We start from the raw sequence: 19128 nt of genomic DNA, 5'->3' as shown, positions 1-19128 counted from the left end.
AAAAAATTTAACAAAATAATTGGTTACCTGTATCAACTTCACTGACATTAAACGTCTATAAAAAAAATAATAACACATTATACTATTTACTTTGTTTTCAAAAGTCAGTTAAAACTAAAATGGATATATTAAAATATAAAATTTGCAGACAAAGGTCCAGCCCCCAAAATTATTAGCAACAAAAGGCCAAAATAAAAACATGTTTTGTTTATTCAAATAGATATAAAGGCCACATAATTATACAAGGTGTAAAATCCTATTTAAAACGCAAATCAAAAAATTCAATTTTTGTACCAAAGGTGTTCTTGATTGGCAGAGCAGATAGGTAAACTGTATTCAGAAATATTTATTGACAAAAAATAAAACAAGGATAACTTAGGATTTTACTTGAAGATAAGACAGAAAGTTTTTCCTCGGTTAATTATTTGTACTTTAAGACAAAAGATAAAAAATTTTGGTTTTAAACCTAAAAACATTTTCTTTAATCTAAAACAAAATACAAAAAAAAATTATCTATTTCATATACATATTATTTTAAATGTTAATTCACCTCCCCAAGGCCAAGAAAGCCACATCAGACAAGGAGGCTACTTAATTGTGGTTATAACCCTCTCTCAACTCTATAACTCCAAAACACAAACTTTGAGAAATAAGGCCACAGCACGGAGAAACAAGTTGATTATATCATTACATATTTTATATATATATATATATATATATATATATATATATGTATATATATATATATATATATATATATATATATATATATATATATATATATATATATATATATGTATATATATATATATATATATATATATATATATATATATATACATATATAATAATATATATTGTAATTTTATATATAATATTATAATTTTATATTACAAAAATCTTGCCAACTACCTTTTTCCCCTCATCCACTTAAATTATATAACCTAATATAACCATTCCTCTTATTTAGTGTAAAACCATATTCGAAGATCATATACAAAGGGTAATAAAAATTATTTTTTTGGCCTTTTAAAAATACTTACTTATGTGCAACCCTTGGAATTAGGGTCGGCATTCGGCATTGCCGACCTAACTGCCGACCTTAAAATATTTGAGGTCGGCAGTTTTTTGTCGACCTCATTTCTATGTTTTATGGTAAGAACTTTGTATGAAACTTTTTTTGCTTTAAAAGATTGAGGTTGGCAAATTATTGCCGACCTCATTTTTCCTAATTAGAGGGTTGCTTATGTGACTGTACTCCCAACAAAATGAATACAAATTGAAAATTTTTCTATTTCCTGACAATTTCATAAAAAAAATTTTATTACAGAATGTATCTATTTTAAAAAAAAATTTGAAAACATATACTTTTCTTTGGGTAAACAGATATCTTTTGAACAGACTTGCATCTGTTTCATATCAAATAGGCTGGTCTAAGTGTAAATCTGTGTAGTATTGTTTCCTGACAAGGATGAAGAATGATATTTTTGACTCACTTTTTTCGGTTTTTGCTTTTTTTGTGATAATTATGCAACTCAATATGTTTACTCTTGCTTACAATAAAATAAATGTTTTTTCTTGTATGTAATGAAAATCAAAAACTTAGTTTAATGGTTCTAAGGCTGGCTTGTAGTAAGGTTTAACTCTTTGATAACTCTCAGAGATGCTGATTCCATCAATAGAAGTAAAATACCACAGTACTAACAGTGAATGGCTGAATGGTTACTTTTCATGATTGTCTTTATGATGGTTCTTGGGTTGATATATTTAGTCACTTTTCTAAATATTTTGCCTCTTATAATTATTTTATAATTTTTATTTATCTCTTGTTATTGATCTTATAACTCTTCTACATCTCGAACTTAAATATAGTTTTGTAGTTTTCTCTATCAGTCGAGTCAGACTCACAGGCTGCATTTTTTCTAAACACCTGTCTACAAAAAACTACCATTGTTGCCGCTCAAATGAATTATTATCTCCTCCCTATTATATTTTATATAACAAAACTTTTTAATATTTCCTAATTTACTTGAGCATGACCATTTATTTAAATATGATATTGGTTATTTTATTGCATCAACCATTTGACCATAAAACCAAAAAATTCAATTAATTTCATTATTTATATTATTCATATTGTATGAAATCGTTTGACATCTTTAGTAAATATATAATATTTACCACTTAAAAGTGTTGTGTTATGTTACAAAACATAATGGTACATTATACTACATTCATATATTACATAATGTTACATTATATTGTAATATAATATTGTAATTGTAATATTCTTTGACAATTTTATAAAGCACTAAAAGCAAACAGTAAAGTGTGGTTTTCTTTTATGAAGTTTGTTACCATCAAGTACCAAACACCAGATGTAGTCACCCATTATAGTTGCATCCCACCTGTACTGGTATCTTTTTTGCTTATTTCAAGAATATCCTTATAATGCAGATAATGCAGGTTTATTGACATTCTGCATTACATATCTGCATATGATACAATTAGGTTTTCCGCAAGTTTTTTTAGTTACCAGTTTTATTGTTGTCTAAAAAACTATTAACAATGTGTCTAATTGCAATCCATGCTTCTTTTTTAATAGCAGATATTTTTTCCTCCACCTCCATATATGCCAGCAGAACTTAATTCTGTGGACCAACAAATATCCCTGCTGAAACTTTTGCATCTAACACCTTTGGAAACATTTGCCAAATATGTTGGAATGCTGCACTAGCTGGGTTTAATGCTTTGACATATTGTTTGACAAGACCTAGTTTAATGTGAAGAGACAAAGCAGGAAGTAAGATCTCATCAAGAGGTATCAGGGATTGATTTATAACATTGTGTAAGCCAGGCTGTAAGTGCAACCTTACTGGCTGCTCCTGTTTTAAAGTGCTGATCCACAGCCCTGCTACTCCATAAACAAAAAGAACATGAATACTTCATGTATCCTTTTTGTAGACTCAGAAAAAATGCTAGCATCCTAAAGTCTCTACATGCGTCCTACTTATAACTGTTATAGTTGATTTTTCAAGCAACAATTTCACGCTCTTGTAGACTTCCTTTAGATCAACAGAATAAGCTACTGGGATTTCCGTTATGGAGTAAAACTTCTTTTTGAGTTGCCAAAATCTTTACTTTTCAGGATTGTGAAAATTGTCAATTACATCAAAAAGACTACTAATGCCATGACATTAACACACAGAATCTGATATAAAAGCATGCAAATGTTTCATTTCTCTTTGGTACTTTGAAGTTTTGCAGCTTGGATAAATGAAATAAATTCCATTCTTTCAAATATGATGTCAGAAATTTGGCATTTGATTTAGCGAGACTTAAATCTCAAACTAAGTCATCAAGTTCTATTTGATTAGAGAAATAAAGCATTTCATTAAGTTACCCGAAATCACAATCACTGATTTCATTTGTTGTATCTTCTTCAGAATTATATGCAGCCACTTCTTTAAACTGAGGTAGAGTAGTAACAGGCAATTCATCACTATATGGAACTGGTTCAATAGAGGATGGTATACTTGGATAAATTAAAGTCAGCCTGCTATGCAGCTTTTTATACTGTGAAATATGAACCATGCAGAAATAACAGTCTAAATGATGATTCATCGCTTCTCTCCATCTGTTTTCTTCATGCAGTGGCTGCTTAAGATTTAGATTCAAAGTGTTTCACACAAAGTTTGTGTGAAATTTAGAGTAAAGAGAGAGTGCAAATAAAAAAATTTTCTAATAAAAGTGTAGTTAACTTTGTAGTGTCCTTTACTATGGATGTTTCCTCCGGAGGTAATTAAAAAATAAGCTCTTAACTAAAGTAGCAGTAAACAATATTTACAAAGTGAATTGTAATTTAGACTTGAAGAAATCTTGAGACAAGTTTTGTTTATTTCATAAATAAACATTCGAATAAAAGTTTTGAGTTGAGCAAACTTAGCAAAATCTTTTATAAAGATATGAACAAAAAACATCTCAGCTGTCTCTTTGAAGCCATTTTGTTTCTAAGCATAATAGTAGGCATACAAATCTGCATAATTTTTTTTTTAGATATATTTTTACACATATTTTTATATATAAAACCACATACTTTAATTTATAAAAAAATGTGGTTTGATAAATGAATAATTGTTCATTGTAGAATTTGTTAATAATAATTTAAGTTATAGTTTTTCCACTTTTAATTTTTATTTGGTGTGTTCACCACAGAGATTTTTTAAACAATTTAATTTACATATGAGCTTGGGTTTTTTCATCTTATTGTTTGGATTTTTCACTGTTTGTCAACGATGGTTACAATAAAACACATTGCTTTCAGTTTATAAAGCACTTCAGTTTATCTTCAGAAGATTTTTGATAAAATGAAATAAAACTTTTAAAAAAAACTTTTATTTAAAAAATAGAAATTATTCTGTTTACACTGACTATCAGCAAATCAAATTGATTTATAATATTTACATTTAACTCCCAAAATTAAAACACTACTTCTGGTTTTAAGATTTTGTTAGAGCTATAAAATTAAATATATATATAAAATGAGCAGCCTCTTTAACAGTAATGAACTCTGGAATTCTGGGGAGATAAATTTTGTTAAGTAAAAAAACACAAAAAATTGTATAAAATAAACTTTCAGATAATTTTTTAATTTATGTAACTTCCTAATTTGTTTTTAAAATAAGTATAAGTAAAACTTCTAAAGTGTTACGATTTTTACTTTTAATTAATGTTTGTAAACATAAAAAATATTTTTTATAGAACTTTATATTTAAAACTAATGCTCTCCATTTTGTGTAGGCAAGCACAGTACAAAATATCATTAAGTTAAAATCATGGCAAACTTCTTTTATATAAAAATAAAGCTGTTGGTCAATTTATTATATATTTTGCATTTTATTAAACTTTAGGTGATAAAGTGATAAAAGATTTATAAATAAGATAATATATCTATGAATGTTGTCCATTTTTTGTGTACTTTATTGTTTCTTTTCGATCTTTTTTTTTAATGTTCTTGGTCCAAGGCATATTGTAAAAATTCTTGGTCCAGGGCATATTTTAAAAATGCGTAAAATTATTTGGGTAAAATATCCCAAAAAATCTGGAATAAAATTTTCCCATATTGAGTTATTTTCAATTTTTTTTCCAAATTTTTATTTAATTTTTGTATAAGTGATGAGCGAGAAAACTAAAAAAAAACAAATATATTACAAAAATATATACCTAAACTTGTATGTAAGAAAAACGTTTTGGATATCCGGATATATTGGATATCTTGTTGTTGTAAATAAGATATATAGTCAATAATTAACTAAATAGCTAGTTGAGTAAAGAATATATGTAAATAGAACTCTCAATTAGGAACATAAATTATTGAGTAATGAGAACTTGTCATACTATTACAAAGCACAATTAAAAATTTGAAAAAAAACAATAAAAAATTAAGAAAACACAAACACTTTTAGAGGTTCAACTAAGAAAATGGAACTTTTTTCTGTTATAATTTTTATGAAGTAGAATGCAATAATAATTTAATGCAATAGTTATAGGGTTCCAAGATAATCGAAGAAAACATAATAGTGAAAATATAAATATTTATAAACTTTATTTTTGATGGATACATTTTTTGGTTTCTTAAATACTTTTCAACCCTAGTTTATTTTTTACAGGTACAAAATAATGGTTGAACAATATTGGAGGAGATTTTGATTTGTTTATTGATCAAAGTTGTTCAGCAAGTTAAATTAGTGTGGAATCATAATGTTTAGATATGTCTGCCAGTAGTCTTAAAATAAAAACAAACAGTTTAGACTTTTAAAACTCTTGCTCTATTGCCAATAGACAATAGCTTAAGTGTCTTTTTGAGCTAATTTGCTTCTGTATTACAACCCTGTGCTATGTAGAGTTCACTATTTTTTAAATCATTTGGTGGTAATTCTGTTGTATAACTTTTTTAAATGCCAATCAGATTAATATTAAATAAGAGATAGTTTAGCACCATCAGCCATATTGATAAACATCTGACACAGGCTTTAAAATATGTGCTACAAGTAATAAAATTAAATATTCACAACTAAAATATTCTAAACAATGAGTGCAAGTGAATACTCAAGTAATGATTGAAACTAATAACCAACATTAATTGGATAATTGGATAAAACAATGGAATGAATACCTAAATCAAAAAAAGTAAAACAAATAATAAGTCTAGTTTGTGCAGTGGTTTAAAATTTAAAGAAAACCTTTTTAGGTATCCTTAACAACACAGTTCAAAACTTTAAAATTTTAAAAGTATTTTAAAAATATTTATTATTTTATATTTATCATTATATTTAAAGAAAACTCCAATGCAAATATATAGCACAAATAAACTTTCAGTATATTTGTGTTATTTATTTGCATTGGAGTTATTTCTGATAAAAATTTTTGAATTTTTGAATTATTCAGTACATCTGTGGAGGGTAAAACCACAACTACAACTTTTTTTATTCTATGAAAAAATCAACTTAAATTTAGCATAACAAATTTAATGTCTATAATTTATTTTCAAAATGTTTCAATCCAAGAAAGATGGTTTATTAAAATAATTTCACAAATCTTTAACTAAAAATGTTTTAACATTTTGATAAACTTTTTTAACTCTATTTGATTGAACTAAATGGTTGAACTTCAAAAACGTCGAATTTATTTTTATTGAACTGAATGGCTGAACTTTGATTGAACCTAAATGGGTGCACTTTGACTGAACATGAATGGTTGAATTTTGATTGAACATAAAAGGTTGAACTTTAATTGAACCTGAATGGTTCATTTAAAGTTCCATTTTACATACTTTGTAAATAAATATACTTTTAAAATGTTTTTAAAAAATTATTGATTAATTACTCAGCTAGTAAATTTAAATCAAACAATATCATTTAAATTTATATAATTACATGACCATGCCTTTAAATATAGTGTATAAACAAAAGCCTATCAAAAAAAAAACAACAAGCAAATTTATTGTGTAGTTTGAATGATACCAAAAGTATAATGCAGTAACACATATATTTTTTGTTTCTCTTATGTTTCAGTATTATTTCTGACAGCCCTGCCTAATTTTATTATTTTTTAATATTTGCGACCTGTAAAATGTTTAAGGATTTTTAGGGAAAAAATTTCATTTTAATTTTACAAGACCCCTAATAAAGTTTACGTTGTGCTTCTTTAAAAATTAAAAAAAATTAACAATAAACATAAACTAATTTCAAAAATTTGAATCAATTTATAATAGAATAAATATATGCCTCAAATAATTGACAAGAACCTTATAAAAATCCTTACCAAATCAACTCATACTCAAATTGGGAAAATCAGAAATAAAAAACTGATAAAAGAAACTTAATATTGAACCCAAAAAAGGAATAAATGCTCTATATAAATACAATTCTGTTTCATTTGTAGCTTGAAAACTTAGGAAGTAATAGTAATTTATAACTTTCTTAGGATTTTATAGAACACCAATTTATATACGTTTACCTTAACCAACTGCGGTAAGTATGATGAAAGATTAGTAGTGACCATCCCATTGAATAACTAAATAAACCAAAAACAAATAAAATGTTTATTTAAACTTTATACATTTGTTGAGTATTTAATCTTTAGTCTGTTCTAAGATATTGCTTAGAACTTGTGTCATTTGTTAATATGTCAATGTTAAACAACTTTCCTACAGGACCTTTTAACAAGAATGAACTTCATTGTGTATGCAAGTATTGTGTAACTATGCAACTGTATGAAAAACACTTTTTTTGTCAAAAAAACACTATTGTGTCAATAAAACACTTTTTTGCAAGTATTATTGTCAAGAAAAATTATAGCAAAAAAAAAATTAAAACAAATAATTCTTACTATGAGCAAATACAAAACTGCACATATTCCAATTGGTAGCAATGTTACATTTTCTCCATAGAAGGTATGTTTCAAAATGTTTTTTATTTTCATAATTTTTTTTCAAAACAACATGAATAATAATTTTTTTTGACTCTAAAAATGTTTATTTCTTTATAATATCATAAAAATTTATTTTGTTAAATGCAAAACTGAAACCTACTTTTTTATAAAATAAAAATAAAAAATATCACAGATGCTCAGAAAAAAAAAGTGCATTGACTAAATCCAATAAACACAAATTAAGCAGCAGTTATTTAGGTTTTTGATAATATAAAAAATTAAATTACTAAATCAAAATTAAATAACTTAAAACCAAAAACTAAAATTACATACATTGAAAGATTTTTGAAATTTAATTTGTTTAGAGGAGATCTATTTAAACAGTTACATAGTTAAGAAGAAATTTTAAGTATCAAAATCACTTATGATTTAAAGTGTGTTAAATCTAACAAATCTTTTCAATAAAACAATGAAGGTGGGAAAATATTTCAATTAAACATTTCTAGAATCAAATATTGCAAAAGGAAAAAGCAAAAACAAACTTATAAATTTAATGAATCTACAACTCAATGGACTAAATTATTTTATATGGTGTTTTTTGTCATTTTGCACAAACCTAAACAGATTGAAGACATATTGTAATTAAGTTAGCTTATTATTTTTAATGGAATAAAATCCTATATAATATATAACACCTATTCCTGTGATAAATTATAATGTGCATTTTGACTCTTAATGTGTTATTAAAACTGGTTTAAATAATGTTCTGGAAAGCTGGAAGATAAATCTGTTCTTTATATTTTTGGGCTATAAACAATGCCAGTGCAGTAGCAAAGTTTTAGATGCTGGAAATGTTTGCACCATTTGTATTTACTGAAATAAAGAATAATGCAGGATGTAAATGGTTGTAAAACTTAGTCAATAATGGGCAGGTGATAAAAGTGATATGAAAACTAGTACATCATAGAGTGTAATGAAATAAAAGTTAACATATTTCTTACATGCGATTAAATTTATGAATGTATAAAAGAAAACTACAAAATTAATTACATAAACTAAAAAATTCTAAAAATTACTTTTAAAATAGTTTTATATGAAAAGTATAGTATTTACAGTTTATATTGGTTGTAAAGAGTTTTACTTGTATTTTCAAATGTTTTTGATGTATTTTCTTAACCAGATAAAAAAGTAAATAAGTGTTTTTACTAATTTATCATTGCTCTATTTTATAAGAACATTAAGTACTTTATTTGTAAAATACACTAACATATTATACTATATTATAAATATATATATATATATATATATATATATATATATATATATATATATATATATATATATATATATATATATTTATATATATATATATATACATATACATATACATTTATATATATATATATATATATATATACATATATAATACATTTATATATATATATATATATATAAATATATATATATATAAATATATATATATATATTTATATATATATATATATATATATATATATATATATATATATATATATATATATATATATATATATATATATATATTATATATATAAACATTACATATATATATTTATATATATATACATTACATATATACAATACATATATATATATTTATATACATATATATATATATATATATATATATATATATATATATATATATATATATATATATATATATATATATACTTTGTAAAAGTTTCAACATAGCTTGGTATCTGCATTTACATTCTGTTTTTTTTGTTTTTTTGAGTTTTCTAATTTAAAGTAATAAAAACTCCAGTTCCAATTAAATCTATTTAGAAAATTAAAAGATTTATTTTAAAAATAACAGTTTTTATAAGTTATTATCATTCTAGTATTGTAATTATAAACATTAATATTGATATCATTTAAGAAATACTTAAGCATAAACTTGTATAAATGTAATTACAATAGATATATTGCAATTTTTTAGAAAAGTAAAAGCCTTAAAATTCATATTTTAAGACGTGAGTTTAAAAGCTCTAACTTTACTGATTATTTTTAGGAATGAAATTTAAGTGTAGTAGAAAAGCTTATCTGACATAAAAGCATAGAGTAGTTTTTTAGCGCCTTTTATCTCTTTTTTAATGATTATTCATGAGAAAATAAACATTAATTTTTAATAGTTTTGAAATTTTTATTTTTTATATTATAATCCATAAACTGTTTAGGGTTTCCAATGGTTTCCGATGATTTTCAAAAATGGTTTTCTCGCAAGTTTCCGGAATTAGCTTTGAGTAGTTTATTATTGAGGCATTCGCATCTCGCTTAAATATTTTTTTCAATTATCAGTTTTCTATATCCAATCCATATTTAAAAACCAATCGAATTCGTCAAAATCTTTTAAATAACCCTATCTAGATTAAAGCGTTTCGCATACAATGTTAGAAAGACAAAGAAGGTTGGGGGGAGGCTGGGGACACTAAACATTTACATTTGGATCTTTTAGTTAGAATTTATTTAAATTCTTATGGATATTGAAAAAAAAATACAAACTTTGAAGATAAATCTAAGTGCAATCATCAGGTTGACTTAAAAAGTTTTCACTTTTTTCTAGTTGGACATTTATGTTTATCATTGTATACATACCAAAGTATTGACCAGTATTGACAATACCAAGTAGAATATGAGCGTCTAAGTACCAAGCATAGTAATAAAAATACATTGGATCTACCTTGAAATATCACTACTTTGCATTAACGGAACAATATTTAAAAACATGATTCTGAATTCTATTAATAACTCATTTTGTACTGCTAAGAGCCAAAAAACAAAGCTTCAAAATTGTCTTTATAAAATAAGAAGCTGACATCAAATGCTGGCATGTTTTGGTTAGATACCAGAGAAAAGGCTTTAAAATAGTATTAATTAATGCGACAGTAAACAATTAAGTTATTATCTAATGGTTTGCCATTTTAGTCCATAATACAAAAGTTTTTATTTTTGCATGATTGCTGACGTTTTACATAACTAGAAAAGTTTTTCGGATTAGTTTTACAATTAAAAAATAATTACAATTTTCATTTTAATTAAAACAACGAGTTTGTTTTTATGTGATTTTGTTTATTGTAACATAATAACATTGCATGAGCCAATAGAGTTGTTGAAAACTAAATTGTATTCATATTAGGTGACAACATGTGACGTTGACAACATTTACAGCCAATCAAAAAACGTTTAGAACCAATATTAAAGTAGCGCCACATATTTTAATTAATTTGTTTAGATTAAAATAGTATCAAGTATATATTTATTTAATATAGACGAAGTAAAAACTTTAGGTGTTAACTTACCCGGTAAAATCATCTAGAAAACGTTTTTAAAGGAATAACGTCTGAAAGACGTTTTTTTACGACTTTTAAACGAAGTGTATTTAGTGGGTAAATTTAAGCAGTAATTTGAAAAAATTGAAAAAGGAAACTTACATTTTTAACTCAGTTGCGTTTGTAAATGAGTTTAAAATGTAAGTTTTCAAAGTGTATTTTGTCAAAGTGTAAGTTTTCAAATGTAAGTTTTTAAAGTTTAAAATGTTAATTTTTCAAAGGTTTCAAAATATTCTATATGCTAAACAGTTTGGGCTTGCAAAGGCTTCATTCTGGACCAAAAAGAAGTAAGTAGAGGAGGATAACGCAGAAAAGACTCTGGATCAGGTACTCATAGCCAGCTACTACAAGTTGAAGGAGGAAGGGAGAATGCAGGGCGTTAAACTTCTGAAAAAGAATAAAGTCGCCAATATCGACGTCTTAACAACTGAACAGGAATGTTGTACTGATGTTGAAGCTTTAGCCCTTCTTCTTGACTATGGGTAAGTAGATAGGTTGAGCATAAGATGTTAGCATATTAGGTTGTCAGTATAAAGACCATTCCGTTTGGATCCTTGTTAGAGGACAGGTTACCCAGCCAAAGGAGTCCACCAACCAAGTGTTCAAGTAGAACAGAGAGCACTACACAATAAAATTCTCTAGTCACAAAACAAACTATAATAACATAATGAAAATGGTTTGCACCTACGATAATTAGGTGTCCAAAATGAAGAGGAGTCATGAAAAGATCAAAGACTTCAGTCTACCTGAAGAGGCTAAAGAGCATTTGATGTACTAGTTTATGACTTATGTCATCACAGATTCTTGTTTATTAAAAAAAAAATTTATCAATAAAGTTCAATTTTATTTTACGTTGTATGCTTAAATCACCGATAGTACGTTATATGCTTATATTCATAACATTAAGTAAGAAAAGTTCATAAAATAAATAAATTAAAGAATATACCGTCTTGACAACTCATGACTACATCTAAAATGACTTTCTGTGCAGTCATAACCACTCCTGAAAACCAAGTATACCCATATTTAAAATTTCTAACCTCAATTCCCTATATTTAGACATAAAACATGTTCCATCAAATTAAAAAACTTTGAAAATTTGAAATAAGTTGCGTACACTTTAGTGAACGGATGTATTTATTTTTGAACTTAATGGCTAATTTAAGTATTACAATTACTCAATTTAAAAAAATAAATTGCATACTCACAAAAACACAATAGTGAAGCAACAAGATTGATAAGCTGGAAGTTAAAATATCATTTATGCAAGAAGAAAATAAAAATTTTAAAAACGAAGAAAAAAAAGTGTAAAAAATAGGCGTAGAATTTGTGAAATATGAAAATTTACTATCAGAAATCGTTTTTTCTAAAAAAACAGTAACATCATCAGTTTATCAACTTAACGATACAAACATAAAATTAGAAAATGATTACATCATTAAAGATAAGCTAAACTTGGAGATAGGAGTCGTCGAAATAATTTGAGATTCGGTCATTAAATCCCAAATTGATTCGGAATGGAGTAAAAGAAAAGGAAATTGAAACCAGGCAAGAAACTAAAGGTATAATAAAAGAACTTTTAAAAACTAAATTGGTTTTAAATGATAATATTAAATTGAGAGAGCTCATAAAGTTGGTAAAAAAGAGTTAGGTAAAAAAATAAACAACAACTGTCGTTCTGAAACTTTTAAGCTATATTGACAAGAAATTATAAAGGCAAAACTTTGGAATGAAATGTGTTTATTAATGAAGATTTTAGCAAACGTATTATGAAAATAAGAAAAAGGTATTCGCGGAAGCGAAGAAGCTACCAAGTAAAGGTTAGTAGACTAGAGTTACTTTTAATAGATTAATCCTAGGGGATTTTAAAGAAATTTTCTTTTCATTTCATAGTTATAAAATTATTTAATTTCTGAAATGGATTTAAACCAACTAAATAGTTTTGAATCAATTTCAACTTTTTTCAAACTTATGATATTTTACTTGATAATGAATCCGATCAAGACATAAACTATTTTAGCAAAGCAGGTGCTCTGTAAAACCCTTCGTACTTTTATAATAAAGAATTGAAAGATTCAAGAGGGATTTTCTTAATGTTTTTCATATTGATATAAGTCTCTTAAAAAAGTAACACAAAAGAAACTTTTAATATCTTTAACATTATATCCATAACAGAGACATGGTGCAGCTCTGATGATGTTAAAAATTCAAGTCTCCACCTACCAGGTTTTATTTTTATTTTATTTTTTTGGATAAACTATTTGGTAACTAACAGAATGAGAAAAAACACAAGTTCTAAAGTGTTAATGTGTTAAAACAATTTAATTTAGATTCAAAAAAATTTGTTTAAGTTGTACAGATTTTATTGCTCGATGCAAAAGACGCTGGTGATAGTTTAAGGGCTAGATCTTTTGGCAGTATATGACAACAAACCATTTAGTATTACTAATACTAATTGGTTGCTTATCTAAAAGAAATCATCATTTCTTTCTTATGTATTTACTTTGACTATTCATTATTAATATCATTTTGATAAATACTTTACTCGAAATTAACTTTAATGTGAAATGAAAAAGCAAATGTCTAACTTCGAGAAATAATCACTCTTTCATCCATACAACAAAAAACATGACTTACCATGTGGGTTGCCTGCTCTTTTTATAAATGAAATGGAAATTAAAAAACGGTTACAAATCATTAAGGAGTTTTTATTGATTAAAACTTTACATGAAAACATTGAAAACTGTCTTTTAAAATTTCCGAAAGTATAAAATTACTATTTAAAACAAAAAGCATGTTAAATAAACATACTTTATACTACCTTTTTTATTCGTTGATATCTAAACTATGTTAATGTGGCTTGGTTGGGCCCCCAAGTGGAAGGGGGAGAGGCAATTAAAGTAGTTTGCCCCTGGCATCACAGTCTAAAGAGCATCACATATGTCTTTAAAAAAAAATTATTGTAATAATAAAAAATTTACCTGATAACATATTTAAAGATTAAGTAATTTTTGTGTAATAATCTTGTTGTTTTTATTTATTTTTAGTTTTACAATATTTAACTGTTGTATTAATGTTTACAATTTTTGTTTATTTCTTTTAAACTTTGTTTACATTTAAAATAGGATAGTTATTACTTTACAAGGTTTTCATTTTCACTTTGAACGCACGTGTTTTATCGGCCTTTTGTTTGCATAACAATGTAAAGAGCGTTGAAAAAAATATTTCGACAAGAAATTTATTTTGAGTGAATATTTTAATTGAAACTACTGTCTTTTGCTCTGCGATTAATAACACCAAAGTAATTGAAATTTTTTAAATTTTAAAAAGTATACATTCTTTGCATCTTTATAAGTTATTGCATGAGTAATCAAAGACCTCCACGATTAAACCAGTTGTCTGGAGCTGCTGGAAGAAAGAGAGCGATGATTCGGAATGAAATCGAAAGCAAAAACTAATGAACGCTTTTAGATTGCGTTCGTTGGATAAAAAACGAAGATAAATGCAAGCAAGTAATTTAATTATTTTTAAATCTTGTGACATCCACGTAAGAACAAATAATTCGGTTTACCAATATTTCTTTATAGTTCTATAATATAGAGATCAGTATCAATGACTCTAATAAGTTGCCAGATCATAATTCCGACACACCTTTTGTTGCCAATGACGCTGATGACTCCCAAAAACGTCATAACCTTTAAAAAAAATCAGTTGGATTTTGTAGCTGATCATCACAATAACCAACAAATATATAAAAGTGATCTTTCTATACAAACTTGACCTTTAAATCCTCGCAATTTTGCAAGAGATCAAAAAGAACGCAAAATCCCTTCTTAAATCTTTATAAAGCAACAAGAAACGGAGAAAAAGTTAGAAGAGATTAGCTCGTTTGGAGTAAGGCTGTGGCATTACTCTTTTGTTTCCCTTGCTCCTTTTTTGGATCGTATAAATTAACCATACTTGGTGTTCAATCCAGTTTGTTGTCTTGGAGTGGAGGTATACATAGGAATAGAGGAAAACTTTTAGATCGCATTAAAGGTCATCAACAAAGAGATATCCTCCGTAACTATTATTTTAAATAGAAAACAGTTACAATTAACTTGAAAAGACAAAATTCCATTGATAATTAATTAGAAAAGTAATTGAAGATGAAACAAAGCGATGGTAAGTTATTTTACAACGCGTTCTTGACGTCACAATTTTTCTTGCTTCAAGAAATTTAGCTTTTAGGGGTAAGAATATTTTTTTTAATTTTAAATTATACTTTGCATTAATTTATATGTCATTAAAAAATCAAAATTATGATTTATAATTGGATATAAATATGGATTACTATTATAATTATTTTTCCGTTAGCAATTAGGATCTAATCAAAAGTTGTTCAAAAAGTGCAACGAATTAAATCAAAACAAATTCAAAAAATGAATACTTTTGAACCAAAACAAATTCAAAAGATGAATTCTTTTAAGCCAAAACAAATTCTAAAGATGAATTTTTTTGAATTTGTTGTTTTTACAACTTTTTGGTTTAAATGTTCGACAGTTAATAACGTGAGTCTTCTGCTTAAATACACTCAACTCACTCTCGATGATGAAGTAAAGATTCTAAATGATCTTTTGATTTATCTGGATTAAATCTGTTTGTCTTGGGACCTGATTTTGATAGAGGCAACAAAAATTACAAAGAACTTTAAATTTGATGAAATCATGTTTGCTGTGAAGAGAACGCGAAAAAAGAAGGTCTTCCCTGATGAAACTGCTGGTTACAATCTTCAATGTCGCACTTGGCTATCTGACTAGTCAAATGAGATCATGATTTAAAGTAATAGAAGCAAAATATAACAAGTTTTCCTTCCTTTGGTCTCCAGGAAAATTTCAAGCAGACGAAGAACTTAGTTTAAACGCTGAGAATCTGGCAAAACTTTACACAGAAGGCTTATGTAAAAACAAATTTTCTGATGAAATTCGGCATTTTTTTTCGCAAGAAGAAGTATTCTAGCCAGCGAAAAGCCTGTCGAACTTCTAAACAAAGTTTAAACAAAGGGGCTGCATTTAATACTTTCACAAGTGTGTGTTTTACTTAGAATCTTTGTAACATTGCCCGTTTCAACATCTGAAGTTGAAAGATCTTTCAGCAAGCAAGCTATCATCAAAGATTATCTTCGTTCCACAAGGTGCCAGGAGCGTTTGTGCTACTTGGTGATTGTTTCAAATGAATCAGATTTAGCCAATAATGTTTAGCAAACGTATGAAGAAGTTACTTCAAATTTTGCCACTAAAAAGGCACCGAAAATGTGTTTCTCTATGAAGACTTGATTTTACCATAGTTTATTTTTACAAACCAAAATTAAATGTGATTTTAGGTTTTCTATGAAAGTAAACAAAAAACAAATATTATAATTTATTTCCTATTTATCATTTTAAGACCTGAAGTATGATAGGGCAACTAATAAAAATTTAGACCCGGGCATCACAAAAGCTCTGGGCGGGCCTGCGGCTTGGAAAAGTAGTAATAAAAGTAAATTAGAACAACTTTTCCGCAGAACAGAAATATGTTGCATGATTCATTAATTTTAAACAACGTCTTTCATGCTTAGTCTTTTTTAATTAAAAGTTAAAATAAATACAATTTGCGTAATGAAAATTTTATTCTGCAAGCAGTTTTCAAAACTAATTTTTGTAAATTTTGTATTTAATTTACAGAGGAGCAAAATTTTTATGGAACAAAATAGTTTTGAAACTTTTTGATTTTTCCCAAGAATGGATCTTTTTCTTATTTATAACAAAATTCAAAAAAATCCTTTTTTCATTTGAAAATATTCCTATACATTTATTTTTGTTTGTTAATATATTATAAGTTTGTTTTGTTTTATTATTAATTTTCTATAGAAATCTTTTATCGTAATTTATAAAAATGATATCTTTTATCTTAACTTATAATATAAGTTAAGATATATAAATTATATATATTTATATAATATATTTTATATTATATAAAATACTTTCTTTTGTTTAGTAATATATACTTGGTAGGCATAGGTATTATTTTAGGAACATCTTATATTTTATAGTAACGAGTTCTTATATCTCAGTTATTTATATAAATATTTACTTTGTATATTCAATTTACTTGGAATGGAAGTATACATAGGAGGTATACAATTTGTATAACCGGTTTATATATTATTGTGTACGTACAACAAATATTATGTATCTATTTGTTATATTTACGTGATTTATCCGTATAATAACGATAAATTTCTCTACTAATTCTAATATTGATGATTTTCTTATTAAAGATAAGAAAATCATCAAAATTAAAATTAATAAAAATGATTAGTTAAATTTTTTTTTTAATTACAAAAGAATCAATAATATCACAAGTTGTGATTCAAAACGTCCGTAACACAACTACCTTAACTATGATAAATAAAAATAAACAAAGTCATACGCCAAGTTATTTCAAATGCTGTATAAATATACGCAGTTTTATTAGTAATTTTGAATTATTAAAAAAATTTGTCTATGAAAATAACGAAATTGACGTAGTTATTTTACAAGAAAATTAAAGATTATATGGACTATATACTGGATAACGTTCCTGGTCCTTTATTATACCAAAGGATTTCAAGACGTGGTGGAACTGGTGTTTAATTAGAAATGGTGTTACTTTTAAAGTAATTTATACTGGTTTTTACGAAAATATGTAGAATCTATGGAAATTGAGTTACGAGGAAACAGTAAATGAAAATTGTAAACATTTATAAACCAGGTGGTAATGAGAAAGAGAAACTAAAATTAATTATAAAAACTATTTATGAAAACAATAGGACCAACGCAATTTTTTTCGACTTTCTTAATTCAGTAACCTCTCTGGATTACGTTAATACCTTGAAAGAGTAAAACCTCATAAACATAATTGATGGCCCAACTAGATTAGTTTCTAGTACATGTCTTGATCATATTTTAATTAGTAGGAACCAATCTAATGTTACAGCTGAAATTCATGGTTTCGGTATAACTGATCATCAAATTATTATTAATAGACGACAACTTTGAAAGGAAAATAATACAGCGGAAATTTAGGAAACTAAGCAAGTAATTTTATAACACAATAAAATCAAAATGGTCAATTACTTCACAAATGATAGTCTTAAACTAAGTTACAAAAAATTTTTTGACGAAATTCAAATTGAATTTGACATCGCGGCACCAAAAAAAAGATTTTGAGTAAACGGCGATTTTTACCTAAAAACAAATGGATGACCAGAGAATTGCTGAACTTAAGGAAGCTTTGTAACGAGTTTTGGCTCTAAGGTTAGTAGAGGAAGAGATGAATTAAAGCATCTTTGAGTAAAAAAAAAAAAGTATGTAAAAAACTATTCATTGCCAAAAAAATAGTTTCTTTAGGACACAGCTCCTACATTGTAAAGAGACAATAAGAAAACATGGATTGTTCTAAACAATGCCCTTCATAGATTTATTAAAGGTGATTTAATAAAAATTGAAAAAAATTTCTGTTTGATCGAATCGAATAGGAAATAGCTAACTTATTTATAGATCACTTTACAGATGCTTTACTTGAGCTAACAAGTAAGCACGCGTCGTCCGTAAGACGAACAACGCATGCCCACTGGGTAAGAGCAAACAACTACAACCTCCTAAGTTATTCCAAATATCTTCCATTTCACTATATTACTTGAGACTTAATGTCAGTATCTAACGAATCAAATTGTTAATGATCTTCCTTCAAATAGTAGTTATGGTTTTGATTCATTTTGTAATTAATTAATTAAACATTGTTTATCAGGTTGCATTCGTTTTTT

At 26.2% G+C, this 19128-nt stretch overlaps 1 protein-coding gene across 3 annotated transcripts in view; it reads right to left on the bottom strand.

The window, feature by feature from the left end:
- Positions 1-8044, bottom strand: part of LOC136085811 (uncharacterized) — a 57303-nt gene extending 49259 nt beyond the window's left edge. For 2 of the 3 annotated variants that reach the window (XM_065807346.1, XM_065807347.1), the window contains exons 1-3: positions 7891-8038; positions 7519-7575; positions 28-55 (exon numbers count right to left, since the gene is read on the bottom strand). In XM_065807346.1, coding sequence (XP_065663418.1) covers positions 28-55; positions 7519-7575; positions 7891-7983 — 178 coding nt within the window. In that variant the 5' untranslated portion in view covers positions 7984-8038. Of the gene's footprint in view, positions 1-27; positions 56-7518; positions 7576-7890 lie in introns of all 3 variants that reach the window. The other variant, XM_065807345.1, reaches the window with a different exon arrangement.
- Between the last annotated feature and the right edge of the window lie 11084 nt (positions 8045-19128).

This window comes from Hydra vulgaris, chromosome 10, assembly GCF_038396675.1.
Source record: "Hydra vulgaris chromosome 10, alternate assembly HydraT2T_AEP".
Classification (NCBI taxonomy): Eukaryota; Metazoa; Cnidaria; class Hydrozoa; order Anthoathecata; family Hydridae; genus Hydra; species Hydra vulgaris.
The sequence above is the reverse complement of the archived record's forward strand: the minus strand, read 5'-3'. Positions and strand labels throughout refer to the sequence as shown.